The sequence below is a fragment of the Indicator indicator genome, chromosome 26 (assembly GCF_027791375.1).
Source record: "Indicator indicator isolate 239-I01 chromosome 26, UM_Iind_1.1, whole genome shotgun sequence".
NCBI classification, from domain to species: Eukaryota; Metazoa; Chordata; class Aves; order Piciformes; family Indicatoridae; genus Indicator; species Indicator indicator.
This window is the reverse complement of record NC_072035.1, coordinates 12,406,454-12,428,913: the sequence shown is the minus strand read 5'-3', so window position 1 is coordinate 12,428,913 and position 22,460 is coordinate 12,406,454. Positions and strand designations below refer to the sequence as shown.

General features: G+C 45.3%; 2 protein-coding genes across 2 annotated transcripts in view; one reads left to right on the top strand and one right to left on the bottom strand.

The window, feature by feature from the left end:
* The window catches only part of BICDL1 (BICD family like cargo adaptor 1), a 47,805-nt gene extending 46,815 nt beyond the window's left edge, over nucleotides 1-990 (top strand). The window contains exon 11 of the mRNA XM_054392802.1: nucleotides 790-990. Within this exon, the coding sequence (XP_054248777.1) occupies nucleotides 790-990 (201 nt within the window). The remainder of the gene's footprint in view (nucleotides 1-789) is intronic.
* Nucleotides 991-6,650: 5,660 nt separating this feature from the next.
* Nucleotides 6,651-20,948, bottom strand: RAB35 (RAB35, member RAS oncogene family). Its single transcript, XM_054392468.1, has 6 exons — nucleotides 20,858-20,948; nucleotides 17,078-17,128; nucleotides 16,228-16,351; nucleotides 9,364-9,488; nucleotides 9,146-9,270; nucleotides 6,651-8,599 (listed from the first exon to the last, which is right to left on the bottom strand). Exons 1-6 carry the CDS (start codon nucleotides 20,907-20,909, stop codon nucleotides 8,471-8,473), a joined length of 606 nt encoding a protein of 201 aa, XP_054248443.1. The 5' UTR covers nucleotides 20,910-20,948; the 3' UTR covers nucleotides 6,651-8,470.
* Nucleotides 20,949-22,460: the final 1,512 nt, after the last annotated feature.

Sequence of the window (22,460 nt, the reverse complement as noted above, 5' to 3'; positions counted from 1 at the left end):
GCAATTCTAGCAGAAATAATGCCTCTGAAGATCTAAAATTTGTGGAACTAATAGTCGGGTTTTCAAGGAACACAATTAGCACGTCAGTAGCAGCAACAGATACAACTAATTACTTTGTGTAGAGCAATTTCCCAGTGCTGTGCAAACATGGATGAAACCAGAGGGTTCCTGGTACCTGTAATAAACCACAGTGCAGCTGTTAATGCCAGGCTGGCAGTCAGAGAGCTCCCACAACTGTCTTGGCTCTAGGGGAAGGAACTGGTCTAAGGGACAAGCACAGTTCTCTTTGGTAAGTCTGGTGCAAAACCTTGTGGGGTCTGGTGGGCCCATGCCTGGCCCCAGCCCCTCTGGTCCTGGCAGCACATTCCCTGGAGAATGCCCTATTACTTCTGGCATTTGCTTTCAGCTGTGTTTGTTCTTTCTGGTTATTTCTCCCTGCTGTAACAGAGGAGACATCTGCAGGAGGGGACATCTGCAAGCTGCAGACAGCAGAAAAAACACAGTTTAGGAGTGTCACAGTGTCCCAGGCAGGCGAGATGCTCCTCTGTGAGACCACCTGAGCAATTTATCACTTAAATTGTGATTTGCATTCCTTCCTCACTAAAAAGGCTCACAGCATAAGCAAGGCTGGGCCTGCTGCTAGGTGGGGAGTTAACACCTGTCCCCAGCCCTGTCATCCCTCCTCCATCTCATCACAGCATGTTTCACCTCCATTTCAGCTGTGTCCCGCGGGAGCTCCCTCTCAACATCAGCTGCTACTAACAGCCCTCTCCTCTCCCTCCTCCACAGGATGACATGCACAGGGTCATTGACCAGCAGCTGATGGACAAACACCCGAAGGAATGGAGCCAGCTTGCTTATTCCTTCTCCAGTGGCTACGGCACCAAGCGGAGTGCCAGACCCTCCCCCGTGCTCAGGCCGGAGCCGCAGGGGGACGAGCCTGCTGGGGCAGAAGGGAACCGTCTCTTTTCCTTTTTCAAGAAAAATTGATTTGAAAAAGAGAAACCTCTCCAACAGTTCCTGCTTCAAGATGGAGAGTGGGGCAGCTGCCCAGCTTGCTGAGGGACCCAAGTCTGATCCAATAAGAAAAAAGAAGGGGGCAAAGGAGTTAACCTTTCAGACTCTGCACTATTTACACTACACCTGGTCTGAACCAAATGTTTACATGAACTGGAGATTTGCAAATTGACAATGTGATACTAACAGAAAAACCTTTTCTTATTCTTTAAGTGAAGTGATAAACTTCAGGGTATATTTTAGGAGCTCTGACAAAGTCCAGTTTCTGCTGTGAAGAATAATCTGATTGTATTAAAAGCATTCTCATGCTGGAGAAGGAAATCAGCAGCCCTGAGACAAAGCAATGCAGGGGATTGAGAATGGCCATCATAGCAAGCACAGGAGGAAGAAGAGGGCTGAATGAAAGAGGAGAGAGGGGAGCTGTACCACTCTCCAGTCCTGGCAGCTTCATCCATCCCACTGAGACTGGAGTTGCTCTGGCCCCAGCACTGCCATGTTTTGCCAAGCATAGCATTCTCCATGGTGGAAGTTGAGCCCTCACTGCAGATCCTGCCTGGGATCCATCTCCCCTGCAGCTCTGCATAGCTGCTAACCCCTTGCTGAGAATCCAGGCTCCTTGCAGATCTGGGCAGTGTAAAGTGGCTGATGTTACTGTCTCCTCTAGCTCCCTCCTGTTACAGAGATAGAGATAAGAGTTGCAGAATCTGTAGTTGCATAGGATGTTAAGGATTTCTCCCCAGGAGACTGACCATCTACAACAGATTACAAACTGGATGAGAGTTGTGGATGTTCAGTCCCGGAGCACCTACTGTCCATCCAATGGCCAAAGGTAGTTGTGGAGCTTCCGCAAGTCACACGCCTTCCCCCAAAGCCACGTACTCCTGCAGAACAGAGAAAGAAACCTGTCATTTTCACTGGCACACTGAAAGCCTAACAGTTCACTGAAAGCCTAACTGCAATGATATCAATAGGTCTTTGATGCTGGATTGGCAGACCTGATCCTCAGAAAGCACGCAGGCATTTGCCTTCACTAAAGCCAAAAGCAATTAGTATATCTGCAAAGCTCTGGAAATTCTGCAGCTTTCTCTGCCCCACAGTTACATTAGGTATGGCCTGATGAAAATGATGAGTATTTGTCCCTTCCTGTGGGTTATTTACACCTCAGCCCTTCAGCAAGCAGGCAGCCACATCTCCTTTTGACTGAAGAGGATCAGAGCCTGCTTTTCTGCAAGCATGACTTGATCAAGAGGAAGGAATGTAGCGTATTTGCTGTATGCACACAGTGGTGCTGGAAATCCTGCAATACTTAAGTAGGGATCTTCCCTATGCACTGGATGGGCACCTTACAGCTCTTCTCTTCAACACAGTCTACCATCATAAACCAGCAAGGAGCACCAACCTAGGCTCAGAGATGTCCTGCTGTCATGCAATTTCCACACATTCTCCAGCTCGCAATACCCACAGGCCATAATTTGTTTCCCCATTGCTTTAAAGAGACTACCACCTACACTGTCCCACAGGAAACAGAGCTAGGTACACATTCAGCTCTGCCCTGCTCAGCAACTTAGGTGCTAAAACACCATCCTACAGGGAGCTGCTATTCTCTGCTCACTATTTACAGCAACAAACTTTCTGCTAGAATTAGGTATCAAACACCTTCTTCAAAGAAGCAGGTAAGAGATTGGTGGCTTGAGTTTATTTTATTACTCAACTTATCTATATGATACAACATCCATAATACCTCAGTACATGTATCCTTTCTGCCCACAAAGATTTGAGCATTCCCATATTTCCTTGTTAGCATGAAACTACCACACTGGTATGAAATCATCTTGCACTGAGGTAGCTCCACGTTGCAAGGACCAGAGTACTCTGGGATTGAAAACGATGGTAAAAAGCTGAGCAGCAAAACCCATTAACTTGAAAGCAATGAAACTTGGGCTGCAGATCCTGCTCCAGGAAATGATTGGGTGAAGCACCACCAATACAGTTTGATGATGCTTACAGGGAAAGGAATCTAGAGTCTCACAGGCAAGGAAAGAAACTGAACCTTGGCTTCTCCTTTCTCAGCAGTGCGCACTGTTGAATATCTGCTTGTAGCCACCTGTGCAAGTGAACAAAAGGGACTTACTGCAGTGCCAAGTGCGCTCGCAGGCTGGCAAGACCTCACCCCCATCTCACCTGTGTTGTGACCCTCGATAGTGCAGACATGAGGCACATGCTCAGCATCCCCTGCTGTCAGGACTCAGTTACACCCATATGCATTAGCAGTGATACCTGCAAAATGAGGTGGGGGTTTATGGATGCCAGCGATACCTGGAACACTTGTCCCATACGCTGTTTGAAAGCGATGCTCTGCTTATTGTGGAAGAGCCATCTGAACATCCTCACACAGCTTTTTTCTGCTGTCAGTTGCCCCTTCCTAAACCCAAACAGCTCTCTTCAAGCCACATGCCCAGCTGTGTGGGTCTCTACCCTCATGAGGATGTATGGATGAATGGATGCAATCCTAAGGCATGGGCCTTAAGTTATCCAATGAAGATGCAGTAATGAGATGAAGAAAGGTGCCTTCTGCTTCAGGTTTGCTGAAAACGACTCATTCAGTTGCAGGGGTAGGCAACTGAAATGTGCAGCACTTCATTTAAGGAGGAACCTACCTTAATCCCATTGCAATTTTATTTAGATGGTGGTGGAAGAGATTGCAAGAGGAAAGTCAGAATGTTCTAAGGTGCCAGTTGGGTATGGTTTCTTAAAACTAGTCCCTTAACCCTAAAGACTTAGTTGCACTACTAAACCCAATTCTCTTGTATTTCTGGGTTTAATGAACTGGACAACACACCAAAGGAGACCTCCTTGTGCTGAGCTGCTACTCAACAGGAACAGAAACTGCCTTAACAAAGCAGCTAGGTTTTGTTGTTTTGTCTTCGAAAACCTCATCAATGCTGTGTTTTAACAAGATCCCGACTACTTCACCTGGAGCTGTCATTAAAACACTCATCTCCATCCTGTCATGGCCAGGGAGCCTGGAATCATCCTTGCAGTGCTGGGTTAGAAGACGCTCCACTTGTAATACTTCATGCTTCTAAGAGACACAGTATAAAGGACACATTGGCTCCAGTGAACAAGATGGAGGAAGCACTTTAGTCCAGCAGGTACTCAGGATCCCAGAGCAGATATAAGGAGTGGGATCAGCAGCTCTACAGACACCACTCACCCTTGCTTTTGAGACACTGGTAAATAAACCTGCTGCACAGTAGAGCTGCACAGTCACTGTTCAAATATTGCACAGGGAGGAGATGCCTGCTGAGATGAAGGTTACAAAGAACTTTTCCACAGTTAAGTAAGAGGTGACTGTTCAGGCAAATGGTTATTATGCTAGCCTAAGGGAAAAGGGACCCATCTCCCTTTAGTGAATGCTGCAGGGGACGTGACTGTAAAGAAGAAGTAACTAACAAGTAAGTGCAAAGGAAAGGCAAGTCAGTAGCACTTTATCCTCATACTAACATAGATCAACAACTTGCCATTGAGATGAACAATAGATCAATAAATGACAACGGGATCATTTTGCACAGAGAAGCAAGAAGTGAGGTTAGAGGCAGTGCTGCATGCACAAGGACTTGAGAGCTGCACGCACTTGTCCTGCTTAGAAAAGCAAATTCCAGCTATGCCTCTCCATCAGGCAAACCCCACTCAGCTAAAAGAGAAAGATTGCTTTAACCAAAAAGCCAAGAAAGGAGGTGTCTCAGTGCTGCAGCAATGATTCCCTTAGACTGAGAGGGGAAAAGCACACAGCAGGGACAAGCAGGAAGAATGTATCTATAGATATGTACATATACCACAGTGCTGTAATTTTTGTATGTAGCAGTAATGTAAATAAATGTATGGTTTTTATAAGATACCTATTATAAAAGTCTATAAAGGCATATTTTTAGTAAAACCAATGCTGTACTTCTTTTGTAAATAGTTCTCTTCAGAATAAACCAGATCATTTATATGATACCGTCTGGACTCTCAACTCACTGCTTATCTTGCCTAGCTGCAGAACAGCCTCATGTTTTGAACTGCCACCTTAACAGCATCCTTAGTACTTCATCTTCCCAACACAGCTACATAAAGCCCTTGCATGTGTTCAGGAGAGAATGGCTCTGGAGAAAGAATGTTTGAAGCTTTTGTATCTTCAGCCACTAAGGAAAATACAAAAGGCAAGCATGTAAATCTTCACCTTCCAGCCATCTGCTTTATTTTCTGGCCTTTATACAGAGGGATGTTCCAACTTCAACAAGGTTAGGCACAAAACACAGATGGCCCCAAAACACCTCCAGCTTGTGCCAGCTGCAGTTCGGACCATCTACAGGTCCTCAGGATTTCCCTCTACACAGTCATACCAGAATGACACTGACAGAAGAAAGCTTCCCACAGCAAGCTTTGATCACACTTCTGAAGCGAGGACTTGCCTTCAAGAGCCTGTGCACCAAGGGCAGGCAGGGGAAAGGGAACACCAAGGGCAACAAGCACAGCAACAGCTGCATAGTTCCTACACAGAAGGACAAACCTTCATTTCCTGCGAAAGGAGACTCCAGATGCTTTTTAATGAGCTCAGGGTATAACCCTTGTTCCCTTTAAGGAGAAGCTTTCAAAGCCTGCTCAAACACTCTGTGTTGAACAGGAAGATAAGAGATTATAGCAAGATCACGAGCATCTCACCTTCATGCAGAAATAAGGCTAGCAGTTCCAACATGCTTTTATTCACATTGAAAACTAGAATAGCAACTAAACATTTGAAAGCATTAACTGTGGTCTTGCCAAGATCCCCTCCCAGAAAAAAACCCAAACCTCTACCTACAACAGAAGAGCTCACCCCTGGCTTGCCACCCTCCACCTCCAGATGCTGGACAGCAGAGGAAACAGAGCCTCAAAAGAGATTTGGCAGCTTGTAACCTTTATTTTTAGTTTTTTTAAAATTATTTAAAAAGCATAATTAGAAACTTTCATTACAGAAATAATCCTAGCAAACCAGTTAGACATTCCATTGCTCAACATTTAGGAAACTTCACATCAGCACCACTAGAGACACAGTCCCCCACCCCTTCCAATTGAATAGTCAGTGGCAAGCACAGAGGTTGTAGAGGCTCCTCTCCAGCCAGCTCTAGGAAAAAATAGTAATAAAAAATCCTGCTTTAAGCCAGGAAATTGGACACCTGGATTGGCAAAGTTCAAACCGTGGCCACAAAGGCCTGGACTCAAAGAGGACCAATCTTCCCATACAAGAGAACACTCCAGGCTTGGGTGCACCATTTCCTCATTTTATTGCATCATTTCCAGTAAATTCAGACATTTTTCTTTACTTCTGCCTGTATAAAGTTACCCTCTCCTAGATCTGCACACACTCTACCACCAGAGTCCCAAAGTAACACAGCTGGACCCTTTAATCTGAGAGTGATAACCATCACAGCACAGTGTCATTGCAACGGGAAGGCTTTGAGGACTGACCCAGCCTCCTCCTTGGGCACACACCACATTCGACATCAGCCAGCAGACAGGATGGACTGGTGGGACTTCAACCGTCACTTTCCATAGCCGCTCAAGCCTTATAACGATCAGAGCTCACACCAGCAATAACATCCCAGCTCATTTTTGTTCTTGGGTTACCAATGAAAGATATGTGAAGAAAAGAGATGGGTGAAGGCAGCTGGATACATCCTCCCAGCACCTGAACTGATTAAAACCCCACGTGTTACACATTCATCGTTTGCATTTCTTTAAAAAGTCCTTAAAGTGATTGATTGTGATGTGATTGTATGATCAGGGCTCTTACCACAAGCCGTAACATCTAAAAAAATGCAGGCAAAATAAGTGACTAAAATTTAGCCTCTCCTGTGGGAAGGGGAGGAAAGGAGAGATGTGAGCTGATTCAAAGCTCATGGACACTGGTGAATCACATCCTACCCATCTAAGGCCAGTGATTCCATAGGGCCACTAACTGACCAGCTGAGTACGACCACCTTCACGGTCATACCCTCCATGCCTTTTAGTAACTTTAAGGAAAAATTCTTTTTTTTAATTATTATTTAGGCAATTATTCAGGTGCTGAGCATGTACTTTCAGCCCAGACATTTGATAATTTTAGTTACACACACATACACTCTCCACCTTTAACTACATCTACGCAGGCTGGTGAACTGAACCCTTGTCTTCCCAGACAGGCCATCAAGGGCCAGAAAAACGTTGCAGAGCATAACGAGACCAGTTTGTTTCCAAGGGTGATCCTCTACCACCACATAACCAAAGCAAGCAAGCTTTCCATTTCTTTACATTAAGTGGCAGTCCTCTTTTTTAACAGAAGAATTCTGGGAATGATCCTGCAGCAGCTTTCATATTCAAACATCAATCCAGAACAGCTCGATTTATTTTCATGCCTTTTCTCTCTCAAAAACACCAAAGTTCACATTCAAGTTCAAATCACCTATTTGTGGACAGGGCAATGAGGAGAAGTTTGGGTTTTTTGGCAGAATCACATGTTTTTTTTGTTGTTCTCAAAACAAATGGACCCTTGCTTAGGACCCTGGTAGAACCAGAAGCAGAGGCCAAAGGAGTTAAATTTTGCCTTTCTTTCTTTCTTTTTTCTTTTTTTTACAAAAAAAAGTTTTATCCAAATAAATCTCACTTCTGCAGGTCAGTTTGGTTTTCAGTATTTTGATACAAACTAAAGAAGAGCACAGGTACAGCTGGGCTGCAGCACGGGAAGGTGAAACACAAGGACCCAGCCACAAATGTGGATCATGGCAAACTGAAATCCAAGGCCCCAGCAGCAGCACCAGCTGCCAGCCCAGGGGCTGATGAAGTGAAACCCTAGGCTCCAGCAGCAACACCTGCAATCCTGGTACCTAGACAGACAAAGCTTGAGCCCCAGTAAAAGGCTGGAACTCCAGGTGAAGCTATAGGTCCCAGGGGCACCAGCTGCCATCCTGGAACCCAACAGAAATGAAGCCGGAGGCCCCCGGTAGCAGCTGCTGCCAGCCTGGGGCCAACTCCAATTAAGAACTTGGAACTATTTCTTTAAAAAGATGAACTCTGCAGTCCATGATTGGTTGACATTAAGAAGGCATAAGCCAAAGCGACAACAGGGAGGCGAGGCTGGTTAAAGCAATATACATTATATACAAACTCTTGGGTTAATTAGTCCACTTGGTAGGCAACGTCCTTCTTGTCTACAAGGCGCACTGGAATGAGCAGGGGAGGAGAGAAGGGCAAGATTCCATCCGATACCTTCTTGGCACTGAAGTGGTAAGGTGTCAGCGCCTCTTGATAGAAAACACGGAGAAAAAAATAATCTTTAAATAACGGCACAAAACTGAGAAAAGTCCTCCCAAAGCCTGCCCCAGTGGAATTGCCCGAGTCTAGCTGGAGGGGCTGATCTGTCTGAGAGCAGAGTCTCTGCAGCAGGGAAACGGCATTAGCAGCACCGCTTCTTCCTTTTACTGTTCTTCGTTAGCTTCACCACATCATTCTGTTGCTGCTGTTGCTGCTTTGCTAAGTTTTCTTTCTTTGCTCGCAGAACTAGCTCTGTAATGCAATTAAACATCTGCAAGAGAAACAAGCAAATTCAGACCACCCAGGAGCTCAGGCTAGCTTATGTGGGATGCTTGTTCAAAATAAGCACATTTCAAACAACTCCACTTTTATTTCAATAATGGTTCAGAGATCTTCCCAAACCCACTACGGGCCAAGCAGAAACCCAGCCCACTCCCCAGCTAAATCAGTAACACCTATATCCCCTTTCCCAAACCAGTGCATAAAACAGGTCTGTTTAGCATCTGAGGCCAGGAATGAAAATTGAGCAGTCCTACCTTCTAGAACATTCTCCCTACAGACAAGTCTTTCCTGAGACCTTGCCTAGTATGTCAGCACTGCAAAGCTAGGGAAAATGCAGTGTGGTCTCCTTCATTCCACTTCCCCAACTCTTCCAAACAGCTGGATGTCTCTTTTTTGACGTTTTACCTACTGACTCACAGCTTACACAAAGCATTTTATCTTTCCTCCTCAATAGGAAGAAAGTAATTGCTATTTTTTAATCTCAAATCACTATCCCTAAATCATTTTATCTACACTCTCCTGTGTATTACATTACCTCTTCCACGTTAATATTTTCTTTGGCGCTGGTCTCAAACAATTGGATCTCCATCTGCCCAGCAAATTTATAGGCATCTTCTGTTTCTACCACTTTCCGCTCTGGGTCATCATTCTTATTTCCCACTAAAAGAGGAAAGAAAAAAAAATTATTAGTTTGGTGCTTCATCAAATTAGCCTACTAAATGAGCTGATGTCAATCTCTGATTAGAAACTTACCTAGTATCCGGCAGACATCATCACAATTCTGATTAATTTCATGCAACCACCGTTTTACATTCACAAAAGATTCTGCGCTCGTTACATCGTAGACAACAATGACCCCATGTGTTCCTCTGTAATACCTATGGAGCAGGAAAAGGCAGTAACTGTTAGCTCAAGCTACGTATCACTTCCTCAGCTCTTTCACTTGGCTTCTACACCATTCATAACAAATCCCCACGTTACAGCAAATCAAATGCCCATATTTTCTTTCCACTGGTAGTCATTTAATTCTTTTACAACAGCTAGATTACGTGATTCCTCTAACCCTAACGAGTTCCCTGCTCATTTAGTCTAGACAAGCAGGTTTCAAAGTCCAAATAATGCTGTTTACTTCCTTGCTCAGGTTCTCAGACCTTCAGGGATGGACACTGTCTTCCAGCTACATCAGCAAAAGGCAGTGGCGTCCCCAGTACATCCTCAGACCTGGCTGGGAGGTGAACCTTTGCACTGTACAAGCCATATCAACTCTTTGCAGTCATTTTGTTATCTGCAAAAGATAACTGGCTCAAATTGCAGCAGGTCCAAATATACTCAACCTTCAGTCACAGTTCTCTCGAGCTCACAAAAAACTTCTGTCTTGTTGAATGACTGTGTTCTGATCACACCTTCCTACTCAACAGATCGACTCCATATGTGCATTCAACGCACTCTGCTACCTTTAGCCATTAAAAATAAGCTTCGTTTCAGTTTATGCCCATCAGTGTTGGGCAACCAGCACCTTTAAAAAATGATGAGCAATTCTGATATGCAGAAATAACACATGAATTCAAGTTCCAACATCATCACCTGCACAAGCCTTCTAAAGACAGACATGAGAATGGTTTTACAAAAAAAAAAAAAAAAAAAAAAAGAAAGAAAAGCAAGTTCCACCTTCTCAGTTTTCAGCCACAGTCACAGGGCTACCAGGTTATCTTCCCTACTGCAAATTAGGCAGGTAGTTGAAACACCTGACAGTGAGGACTTGGCCAGCATCTGGTTTTTGTATTTTGTGTAGCTTAATTCTTTCAGTTCCTCCTCTTTCTTATGATCAATATTAAGCTTTTTAATAAAACAAATTCCAGAATCCAGCACACCAAAGCCAGGGATTTTCCCTTCAATTCTGGCAGCATTTCTAGACCTTGACTTCTTACCACAAGCATCTCTTGCAGCACTCTCCCTTCCACTGCACTTTAGAGATGTGATCACACTGATCCTCTTTGATAGTTTATTCCAACTCAGAGAACACACCTCTGAACTTCAAAGCCTTTTACTCTAATTTAAAGGTGCTACCTTTTGGAAGACATCAATGCTGCAGCTCACCTCTGCCACTGATGCACTTGACCAAGCCAATACCTCTTCCGCACCTTTAGCCTCACCATGCCTTCTACAAGAGAAGCCATTTATAAACCATCAACATTATAAACCAGGCCTTTATAAATCATCAACAGGCTTCCATAGACAGGCACAGTTGACAGAGTGCACACATCTCCCTCCACCCCTTTCCTCTCATGATCACTTTGCAGTGACAGCCACCGATATTGATACTCCTCTCCAATACAATCTATACAGAAGCACGAGAGCCCACTTTCAGAACACAAATACCCTATTTTACCAGCAATTTATGCTGTACCTTCACTTTCCTTGGCAAGAACTAATCCAGGTAAGAATGACTCACTCCCAGGCCATAAGAGATCCTGCACTTTCTAGTCCATCACAATCAGTTCCTTTAATAGCTTTAGAACTTGTTACAGCGCTGCATTTCTGCTTTACTGTGTTACAAGCTCAACTTTATTTCATAACCTAGATCCTTTAGAGGAAAAAGTATTCCATAGCCTGAAGGTACAGGCTGCAAAAATAACCCATCCTCTCTTGATGCTAACAGGTACCGCACACTGGTTTTGATGAATATTGTGTGTGCTGGCATCAGAAAAAGAAAGCTCTCCAATCTCATGCACACACTATGTTTCTCTACATCTGAACAATAAACTCATTATCTTCAAACTCTACCCTGCCACCTAAGTCTTTTAATTTAGCCACCCTCAGGCTGACCTACCGCTTCTTCCCCAACAAGCATTACCTTTGTGAAGACACCACTCAGCCTTTAGAGAAACACAGTGGTTCAGCTACACCTACACAGAGCAGCTTCACTCTGCTGTGCACACCATAAACCATGCCTGGTATCCCAGTCATCCAAACCAGAGGACATGATAGAGCATCCTGCTGCTCCTACCTTGCCCACGCACCTAGGTTTTCTTCTAAGCAAAGCATATGATGTCGGGGAATAGAATAACATGCACCCTGCACAGACAGATCCCACTCCTGACACGTCGTCAGCACAGTTGTTGCTTGCTCCTAGCTAGGGATGAGGACTGTGGGCTGGACCATGCAGCACAGACCATTACGGCATTCAAAACTCTGCAGGAGCTGGGAGCTCCTGCCACAAAGCACTAATATTGTCAACCACCTCATCAGAAATACCTTCCTTTGTGCAAGACAGCAATCCCTAGCTCCTGATGAGTTCCTATCAGTATACACTGCTTCTATTTTTGGAAGGGAGAACTGTTTGGCACATCATTTTAGAAAGGTTGCCAGCCTTTCATCTACACTAAATTGTCACTTTCTCCACTGGCTGACTACCTGTTATCAGCCAGAGAGACAAGACCATGACTACCTTTGATTCTCTAACTCTTCAGCCCCTTAATACACATTTTTCTCAAAAAGCAAGTTATGCTATTTTCTGTCACGTTTTAGAGATGGCTTTGTGTTCTAGATAACTTGATAAGTTTAACAAGTACAGCAAAGATTCTCCAACCCCAAGCGCAGGACAGTACTAGAAAACAAAATCCAATTTGTCCAAACATCACATTTCAGAATCCTGCAGTGCAGAGCATTGCTTTTATAACAAGTTGTAGGCTCTGGCGAGTGAAGAACAGATGGGGCTTATGGCATTCAGGGAGGAGTAGGTGTAAGTTTTGTGCTTTTGGCAACTGAGAGGTAGTCAAGGCTTTGACACCAGGGAAAGGATGCCTTATCTTCTCCCATCCACATTTTAGGGAAGAGGGGGACCACAGAAATGAGAGCAGAAGAGAAATTTAAGTTCTCATCATCCCATTGAAAGACTGAATGACTGAAGATAGCTGTCCTCTATATGGTAGGTACACTCTGCCACGTACCCTACAAACCTCAAAAGCTACTACTCCTAATGATAAATAGTCATGAAATATGGGGGGGAGGAGGGGGAAGAAGTTATATAACAGTTACTCATTTTTAGAGTGTTCATGAAAATATCCTGTTGCAATGAGAGACAAGCAAACCTGACCTGTATATGCCCTTAGATGCTTGGCAGCTATCTTCCTTGTGGCTGGAAATGTTAGCTACATCTACAGGCTTTAACTTAGCTTTGGTGTGGAAAAGGCTTAGAAATGCCAATTTTAAGTTGAAGTAAACACAGTACCACTGTAGTTGTTTATTCTACCTATAGAATTACACTTAAAGAGACTGAAAAACATAAGCTTACTGCCTTTAAAACATTACCTATTAATACCAGAGACTTGATACAGAAAATCTTCAGAAGTGGCTAACCAAAATCCTCATGTCCTTCAACTACCTGCACTCTCCCCTCGCATCCCTGAAAACCACCCTTCTAAGCAGAAGGGAGCCTTTTGCCATTCACTGTGGTACTCCCCACTACAAGATACCAACAAGGAAGTTCTCAGATTTCCTCTAGTAAACGCTTCCCGAGATTAGCACCCAGAGTTAGAAGAACTGGTTTTACGAAGCATGACTGTAGCTAAACCAGATTTAGGAGAGACAGAGAATTGCTTATTGCATTAGTTCCAGAAAAAAACCATAACTGCCTAGCTTTAAAGACAAGTCATTGGTGAAACCCAATGTCTTTGTTAATATTTCACTGCTTTGTAGTGTACGTTTCCTTGCTTTTCAGTCCTCTAGAATTCTAACCAATCCCAGAGACTTCTAATAATCTGGTTTCACACTAATGGTTTTCAGGTTCCTGGAAACACACCTGTTGTCACAGGTCAGTTGACTGGTCTTTTGACCATCATATCTGGTTCACAAGATGCAGTGATTCTATCATCTCGAAAAGTTTATCCGTCTCTTGAGCACACCATTGCACACAGATGCAAGGCAGCAAGTCCCTCTGCTATCACTATTCATCCCGAGTTAGCATATGATGACTATTATCTAAAGCTTAAATCTTAACCCCAGTCCTGAATTGGGACAAAGCAGTCCTACCAGCAAGAGCAAATCAAGTACAGGAACTGGTTGTTCATGCATCTTAAGCATCGCTGCTAATACAGTTGAGTCCTGACATGCTAATTCTCTGGTGAATTTAAATCAAATTCAGAGTTTGGATGACATTCCTTGCCAACCAAGTTCACACAACTTGGCCTCTCCTCCCACTAGGCACCAGCTATCCCAGTATTTCCACATTTAATAGACAGTAAAAGCAGCTGCTGTCTTTTATACCTCCCAGTCTGAAATTCTGATCTACTTTATACATCCCCAGTTTCTGCAGAATACTCCATATCAACTTGATTTCTGTTAACAGTTTTATTCTGCTCTTTGGCTTCTGCAGCTATAGTGAAGCAAAAGCAAAACAGAACAACTTTTTCATGTCTCCTAGTTTGCCACTATTAACTTTCTACCACCTCTACCACTTTGCAGTTCTAGCTCTCCACAGCAGAACTTCCAACCTGTGACTATTATTACCAGATGGGCTCTAATTTCAGGCTTGCTTGCCAGGCTTGGCTCAACATCAATCTGAACTCTACCTTTAACTGTAAAGGGAGTTCCTGGCCTACAGTAATACTGAAGGAACACCTTTTTATATCCTTAACCTCAATCTAAACCTCAAACTAGTCCAAGGCTAGACAAAGACTACTGCACTGTTGACAGTGCACTTGCAACTCCACCCATGATCTGGTGGCCAAACCCTTTCGTAACTACCAGCATGGCAACTTCATTTGTCACTCAGATCAGAATAAGCAAATCAGTTGCAGCATTATTTTGCCAATAAAAATAAAAGACAGAACTATTTCTAAAATCCAGACCTTATTTCCTGTTTTTATAGCTGATATCTTTACATCCAGAGCACCTCTTGAAAAATATCAGTGAACGCTTGACAGTCACAGCCAGCTGAGTGAGCAGCAGGGCAATGACACGTAACCAGCATTCCCAGAGTGTTTTCCTCAACACTTGAAATCCCTTGGACTTGGGAACTTCTTTGCTTAAACCTGCACAAAATTAAAATCTTTCTTCCCTGACTATGGAAGATTCTGTAACTACTTTACCAGAGTTAAGGCAGAGAAACAGGGGCCTTCATTCTCCCTAGAGTAAAATACACTTCCCTTTGGAACAAAACTACACAAGAGAAAGTAGCAGCAAAGTTCAAACAGGTCATGGAACAAATGCCCTCAAACCATTTCAGTTTGTCCATTTTAAATGTTAATCAAACAAAAAACGTACACAAAACACTACTTGAAGTCCAATCTGCAGCTATTGCTGTTGACAAAAGGACGCCTCCTTTTCTGGTGTTCCCTGTCCCATGGCTTTCTGAACAAGCTGGCACCAGCCCTACAAACCAACGCTCATTAACGCAGCCCTGAGTTGTGGCAGGGAATCTGAAAACAGGAAGGCCATTTGCTGACTCAGCACTAATTGGGCAGCCTATGACTGGCCTCTGCACACAGCTGATGGGAGCCGCAGCGCTGCATTGCTGCCTCCCCACCACCACTTCCTGCCCCAAGCTGCCTGCAGCGCTGAAACAAGAAGTGATGTCACACACAGGAACCCTGCAAGAGGCAACTGAGTTTTTTCAAGCCAAACACTTAAGAAACAATGGAAGTAATCCAGTGATATCCGTAGAGGAGCACAGAGGAAAGGGGAGGTGCATGCATCAGGGTCACCTCTGCCATTTCTAGTTGTTTAGATGTAACACAGATGCAACCAATCTCTTTATTTTTATGTCTAAGTTAATCCATCGGCTGAAACCAATCCTCCTCTCAAAGGAGAGCCAAAAGAGAAGTCAGTCAGGAAAGACTAAGTGAAATGCTTTTCAAGAATTACTATTTTTTGCCAATACCCAAAGGAAACAAAAGTTTCGTTTCCAAGTGTATTTCTTCCTCTTCCCCTAGTGCCACAGTGAGCAGTCCCACCTTCACTGCAATCAGTTTACAAACACATGTTATTCTTAGTTCCCAGCGCTGCAGCTCTGGGTGTGGTTTCTCCACGAACAGGAAAAGCTGTGCACACGCTGTTCAAAAGGACAATGAGCACAAAACTGAACTGCAACCAAGGAAAAGGTTTACTTCATGTGGGCGTCCGCTTCAGCAGAACTCCACACAAAGACAGCTGATAAAACGCACTGGTCCTGAAAGACAACCAAGTATCTGAAATCCTAGTCCTCAGTCTCAAGCTTTTCTTTGTTATATGACGCTGACAGGGGCTGGAAACTCTGCACTTCTGCAGTACCTTCCATCAGAGGATGACTTTCTTGGACAGGTTTCAGAGATGAGTTTTCTACTATATGCAGAACAGCAAAATAACTCCATTTCTACCACTTAGAAACTAGCAGCAGAGGATGAGAGCAAGCCACCATGGAAATGCACAGAAGAGGAAGGAAATCTAGAATCCCATTTCTAAACTATCAACAGCCACACTATCAACACTGCTATCAGTTCCAAAGCAGCTAAGTCCCACTCTGCAGACCCCAAAGTTATCATAAGCTCATAACTGCAACATTAAAACATCTAAACCGTAACTCCTAAACTACAAGATCCATCCACAAAGCTACAGATCACAAAGCCCAGTGCCACTCACGTTGATGTAATAGTCCGGAAGCGCTCTTGTCCAGCTGTGTCCCAGATCTGTAGCTTCACCTTCTCCCCATTGATCTCAACTGTCCGGATTTTGAAATCCACTCCAATTGTGGTAATGTAGCTGCCTGGAGGGAACACATGGATAAGTGAAAATCTAAGACTTGTTTATTTTGGATGTCCCAAAGCACACTTCCGAATGCTGTTTGGCAGCTGCTCTCAGGCTGGACAGGGGAACAAGGTTCCCCTCAGCTGCTTATTGTTTAAAATGTCCTATCAGGTCATGCTGATTTGCATATTTTTATCTGCAGTGAACAGCTTTCTTCTAGCCATAAAACCAGTTCTCCCATACCACTCTTAACATTTAAAACTCAGTGTTACAAAACAAAATTATTCTTCTCTTGCAGTGGTAAGCACCCAAACACCTCAAGTACTGGACAGTGAAAGTTTCAAGGCTAAGCTTTGCTTTAAATGCTCATGCAACCATTTAATTTGAATGCAGACTAAAAGTTTCCTCCCAATAAATCAGTTATGTCACAAATGTAAGTGGTTTAACCACAATCTTCAATCAATTTAAATCCCAAATGGGTAATGGGAAGTCTGCACAATACAACATAAAAAACTTAAGCTATTTTTGGAACCATGTCAGTATTTAAATACTGTGGGACTTTCAGTCACAAGTGAAGATCAGACAGGATGGCTTGTATAAGCTTATACCAGGAGAAGCAAAGCTAGAAACATAATGTATTCCTAGTGCAGCTGTCAGTGGGCAAATGCAGAACAACTCCCTGCCAACCAGCAGCACAGGAGCAGACCTTGACCATTTCACTTACTGAAGTAAACAAAACACTCACCTGAGAATGTATTATCTGCAAAACGCAACAGCAAACTGCTCTTGCCCACACCTATGACAAAAAAAGACAGCAAGATCTTTGAATATAGTCATCTTGGGTGTCAGGTAACATAATTTTTCCTAGCCATTGCATTTTGACTCTAGCTAAGATAATTTTTCAGCTGATAATTTAGTACCATCCACTTTGACTATCCATTTCAGTACTCCCCTTGAAGATGTGGCCAAGCACTCTGCAGTCACTCTAAGACCTGGTAAGCTCCTTACAGCAGTACAGGTTATTTCTGTCCCCTCCTTCCTCCAGCCCTCAGCAAACCCTCAAACAGTAGCTTTTGAACTATGGTCAGTTCTAAGAGGTCATAAAGACTGATAGCTAAACACAAGTTTACAATCAGTAGCTCGTGTTTGCTAAGGGAAGATCCAAAAATGAGTATGTCATGATAATTAACAAGCACTCCAACCCTGCTCTAAACTACTCTATTGAATTCCATTTGCACATCACATCTAACACCACTGCCTACCTCCCATTCATCACAGCAGCAGAATTTGGACTACTTTGACAATCAGACTAGGGTTTGGTGCTATAAAGCTTGTGCTATCGGGGCAATGGTTTAACAGCAACCTAAACCAAACAGTGGAGTAGGAAACCATTGTTCTGTACTGCCATCCAAAACAGGCTTGTCCCACATCCAATGAGAACCTTTCTCATGTTGCACCTTCAGCCAAAATGCTCCACAAAACATTTCTCTAAGTGCTTTGAGCAGCACTTCACCCAGGTTTGCCTGAAGTGACTGTTTGCACCCTGATCACACCCTGTTACAGTGAAGCATTTTGTACAGTGCTTCAGACAAGAATCAGGAGAAGCTGATTCCTGCAGACCCAACCAAGGGAATCTGGGAACAGGAATGCCTCAAAGTTGTTATCTCTGCATAGCATCTCTGCTGCTAATGTCCCTCCTCTCCCTTCCCGCCAAGAAAAGAAGTTTGCCGTGGCATGAGGAGGAAATCCGTCTTCACCAGTGTGATTATCTATTAGATCTTTTCAGGTACAAATTATTTAAGATAATTATTTTGATGATGTATAACATACAAGCTCTTCTTAATATATCTGTGCAAAGACTATACAGAACTCCAACAGGTCACAGTTGCTGGCATATGAAGATAGCTACCAGGAAAAAAAAAAATTCCTAAAAAATCTGCATGATTCCAGTAAGCTAGATTTCCTTTGCAAAGTGTTCAAATCACCAGACATCTAGAGAAGCCATGCATGCTTCTCATTATTACAGTGCTTAAAAATATATATAATTAAAATTAAAAAACCCCAAAGTTACAGTGTGCCTACACTGAACACCTTTGAGCTCAAAAAGGTAGGAGAGCTGTTGCTGAACTTTAACATAGGACTGGGTAGTTAGTCAGAGCTAAAGCTCTGCAAAATACTAGTCAGGTAAGGAAAAAGTAAAAAAAAAGGTTTCAGCAAGCACCATGCTTCTTGATCAACAACCTCAGCCTCCAGCTTAGCAATAAGAAAGTAGATGCTGGAACCCACAGACTTGTCAGACCACACCACCTTCTCAAAACGTCAGCCAGCTTCTGGCTACACTGCAGAGCCTCATGGGCTGCACATGACCACTGCTTTGTGAGGCTGTCCACTGGTGCACAGCCATGGTCTTGTCACACTGCCCTCAGCACCAGGCAGCTCTGCAGATGAGAAACCTCCTAAACTCAGGAAGTTCTACATGCTCCCGATGACAACGATCTCACTAAACAAACACTGCCTCTGACCCACACTGCTCATGTATAGAGCAACCACACTCTTCATGACCCTCCACTTCCTACACAGAGTTATTTTGAAGATGCAAAAAAAGAAGGCTGGCAGGGCCTCTTTGCTTGTTAAAGACAGCAAAATAAAACAAAATTTTATGAAGGCCTACTGGCTTTGCAAAATCAAAACTGAAAGCACGTTTTTGTGCCTTATCAGTTAATAAACCCCCCAATCTTACTGAATGTAGAATGAATTAAAGAAGCACAAGTGAATTGAAGAAGCACACACACACCCCACCAATCATCTGTATTATTCTTAAATATTTGGCACAGCTGAGATCAGCAGCAGCTTTTCAAGATGACCTGTTCTAAAAACACACAAACCTACTACCCTCTTGACATATCTGCATACAGGGGAAAGCAGATGTGACATAATCATCTTACCCCGTATCAGTCCACTTCCTACTGCAAGGAGTAAACATCAATAAACAAGGCAAGCAAACTGTTTTTGTGGGAGCAGGGACAAAGCCTTCCAGTGGGGTTAGCAGAAACAAAATGAAAAAATCAATACTCCAGGTATATATTAAGGTTTAATTACAACAACAGAGAACCACAGGCAACTCAACAGTTCTCACAAGACGTTTTTTCTTCTCCCTAAACACAGCTAAGAAATTTCATTTAATTGTTCAAAAAGAGCAGAAGTCTTCCTCAGAGTTTTCAGCAGCCTGGTTATCTTGCCTGAACAGTTTTGAAACTCATCAGCAAGCAACAACAGTTACTGCTTTACTCAGAATGCAGCATTTGGATTTAATAATCCATAGGCTCTCGAAAGTGCCTTGGCTTTTAGGCTGTTTGGAAGCTGTTACTTTTTCTCCCTGTCTCTACTTCATGCAGCATGCAGACACAATTTAGTATAGAATAAAATATTTTTAACATACAGCTAAATCTACTGGAGGTGACAACTGCCAAGACTGTGCAACGTTACACTTTCACCCAAGAACCATGCCTCACTGCATGCAGGGACCTGCTGCCTTATGGACCACACCTCTGTTAAAAAAAGAAGGTGGATGCCATCTTCTCCAGCTTATGGAAATTAAACTGTAAGCTGGTGGAGTGTTACCAACACTGAACTGGACTGAAAGCAGGAATCATAGAATTGCCCCAGTCCAAATTCTTATGTATCTAGGCTAAAGGACCAGACACAGGCTGAGTTCACAAGCTTGTCTTCCTGAAGTTTCTGAAACTGCTGCAGAAATATGTACAGGTCTGAGTTAAAAAATCTGCAACTAACCTTTATCCATAACTATTCTAGGTATTTGCACCCTATGCCATAACTCTACAAAGCTTTTCAAGGACTGACTTTTAAAAAGTGACAAACTCCAAAACTGACACTTCAGGTTGAAGCACATAAGAGAGTCTTAAGGAATAATTAAGATAATGAGGCATATTAAAACACAGTAGTTGCCACACTGGAAACAGTGGTCCCTAGGGCTGAGGACTAGCCAGCCCTTCCCACCGACGCCTGATATTGCCTGTCAGAGGGGAAGGGAATTCTCTCCTCATCCCACCAAGAGATCAGTGGGTGCCCTCAGAACGTGAGGCTGCCAAAGCTGATGCTGGCAGGAACGCCGCTGCGGTCCGCACCGATACGTGCCTAATCTTTCTGTTCCTAAACCGAGCCAAGCTGTTTTCCATAATATCCTGTGGCAGTCAGTTCCGCAGGTTCATCAGATAAAACCTTCTGCAGCTCGAGCAAAGGCGCTCTCTCATTCAAAGCGGGTGGGTCCCCGGCGACCCGCCCGGGCAGAGCCCAGCGCCGCCGCACCGACAGCACAGCCCCGACGACGGCCACGACGGCCCCGCAGGTGCCCCGGGAGAGGGCCGCCCTCCCCGCCTTCCCCCGCTCCGCCCGGTCCAGCCCTGCCGTTGCCATCCTCAGGCCCCTCACGGCCCCGGCAGAGGCGAGGGGCGGCCACCCAGCCAGCGGCCTACCGCCACCCCCGGGCCGCGCCGCCAGCACTCACCACTGTCGCCGATGATGAGCAGCTTGAAGAGGTGATCGTAGTCCCTGGCCATGGCCGGGGCGGCGGGAGCGGCCGCAGGAGGCAAAGCCAACGGGGAGGGGGGGAGGGGGCGGCGGCTGCAGGCCGGATCCACTTCCCGAACAAACAGCCGGAACTGACAGCGCCGCCGCCGCGCCTGCGCGCCCCCGCCGCCGCCCGCGCCGCCAGCTGCGCCCGCGCGTCACTGCGCCTGCGCCCCGCCCGCCCTGCCCGCCCCGCGCTTGCGCTGGAGATGCACTGCCCTCCGCCTCCGCCGCGCGGCGCTCGTGGGCCACGCCTGCGCAGAAGGAGCGGCTGGTTCGGGGCGTCGCGCGGCTGAGCCGCTATGGCAGAGCTGTGAGGGACGGGCTGTGATGGACGGGCTGTGATGGACGGGCTATGAAGGGCTGTGAGGGACGGGCTGTGAGGGACGGGCTGTGAGGAACGGGCTGTGATCGACGCGCTGTGAGGGACGCGCTGTGATGGACGGGCTATGATGGACGGGCTATGATGGACGAGCTGTGAGGGACGGGCTGTGAGGGACGGGCTATGATGGACGGGCTGTGAGGGACGGGCTGTGAGGGACGGGCTGTGATGGACGCGCTGTGATGGACGGGCTGTGATGGACGGGCTATGATGGACGGGCTGTGAGGGACGGGCTGTGATGGACGGGCTGTGATGGACGGGCCGTGAGGGACGGGCCGTGATGGACGGGTTGTGAGGGACGGGCTGAGAGGGACGGGCCGTGATGGACGGGCTATGATGGACGGGCCGTGAGGGACGGGCCGTGATGGACGGGCTGTGATGGACGGGCCGTGAGGGACGGGCCGTGAGGGACGGGCTGAGAGGGACGGGCTGTGATGGACGGGCTATGATGGACGGGCCGTGATGGACGGGCTGTGAGGGACGGGCTATGATGGAGCTGTCGCTGTTTCTTCTCCTCCACTGCTAGCACTGCTTGCCCCTGTGCTGAGCTGCCTCCAGCAGGCAGCGGTGTGTCCACCTCAGCTTCCACAGGTGCTCGCATGAGGCCGGCAGACATGGCAGGAAGGCAGGCTGTCCCCAGGAAAGTACCAAAGGCATGAAGGAGGCGCAGCGGTATTGGGCACTGTTGGCCCCACTCCTGGGAAGGTTCAGGAGCAGACCACGATGGCTAGGAACGTGTTTTGCTTCTTCAAGAAGATGCCCATGCACCAGAATAGCAAGTTGCACAGCTACAGGGACAATTCCCATCAAAGCCCAACCTGCAGGTGAGGAAGCACACGGAAGAGACATAAGAAATGCTCAGGTGTGTCACCAGGCCTGGCAATTTAGGCCAGTCTGGACTTAGATTCATGGGGTTTTTAATCTGAAGATGTGCCTATGTATAGCTCAGGAAGGGCCTTTTCCTCACACATAAATGCAGCTATGCCTGGCACAGAGTTCAAACAGCACTCTTGATGATTGTCTTAAGGCACAATCTGTGTAATTTTTCTATCAGGTGCACAGATGTTGGCTGCACAAACTCGGTAAAACTATGACCACAGATAGGTGATATCCAATAGATAGGGGACACAAGAATGATAATTTTATTTTCTATTATTTT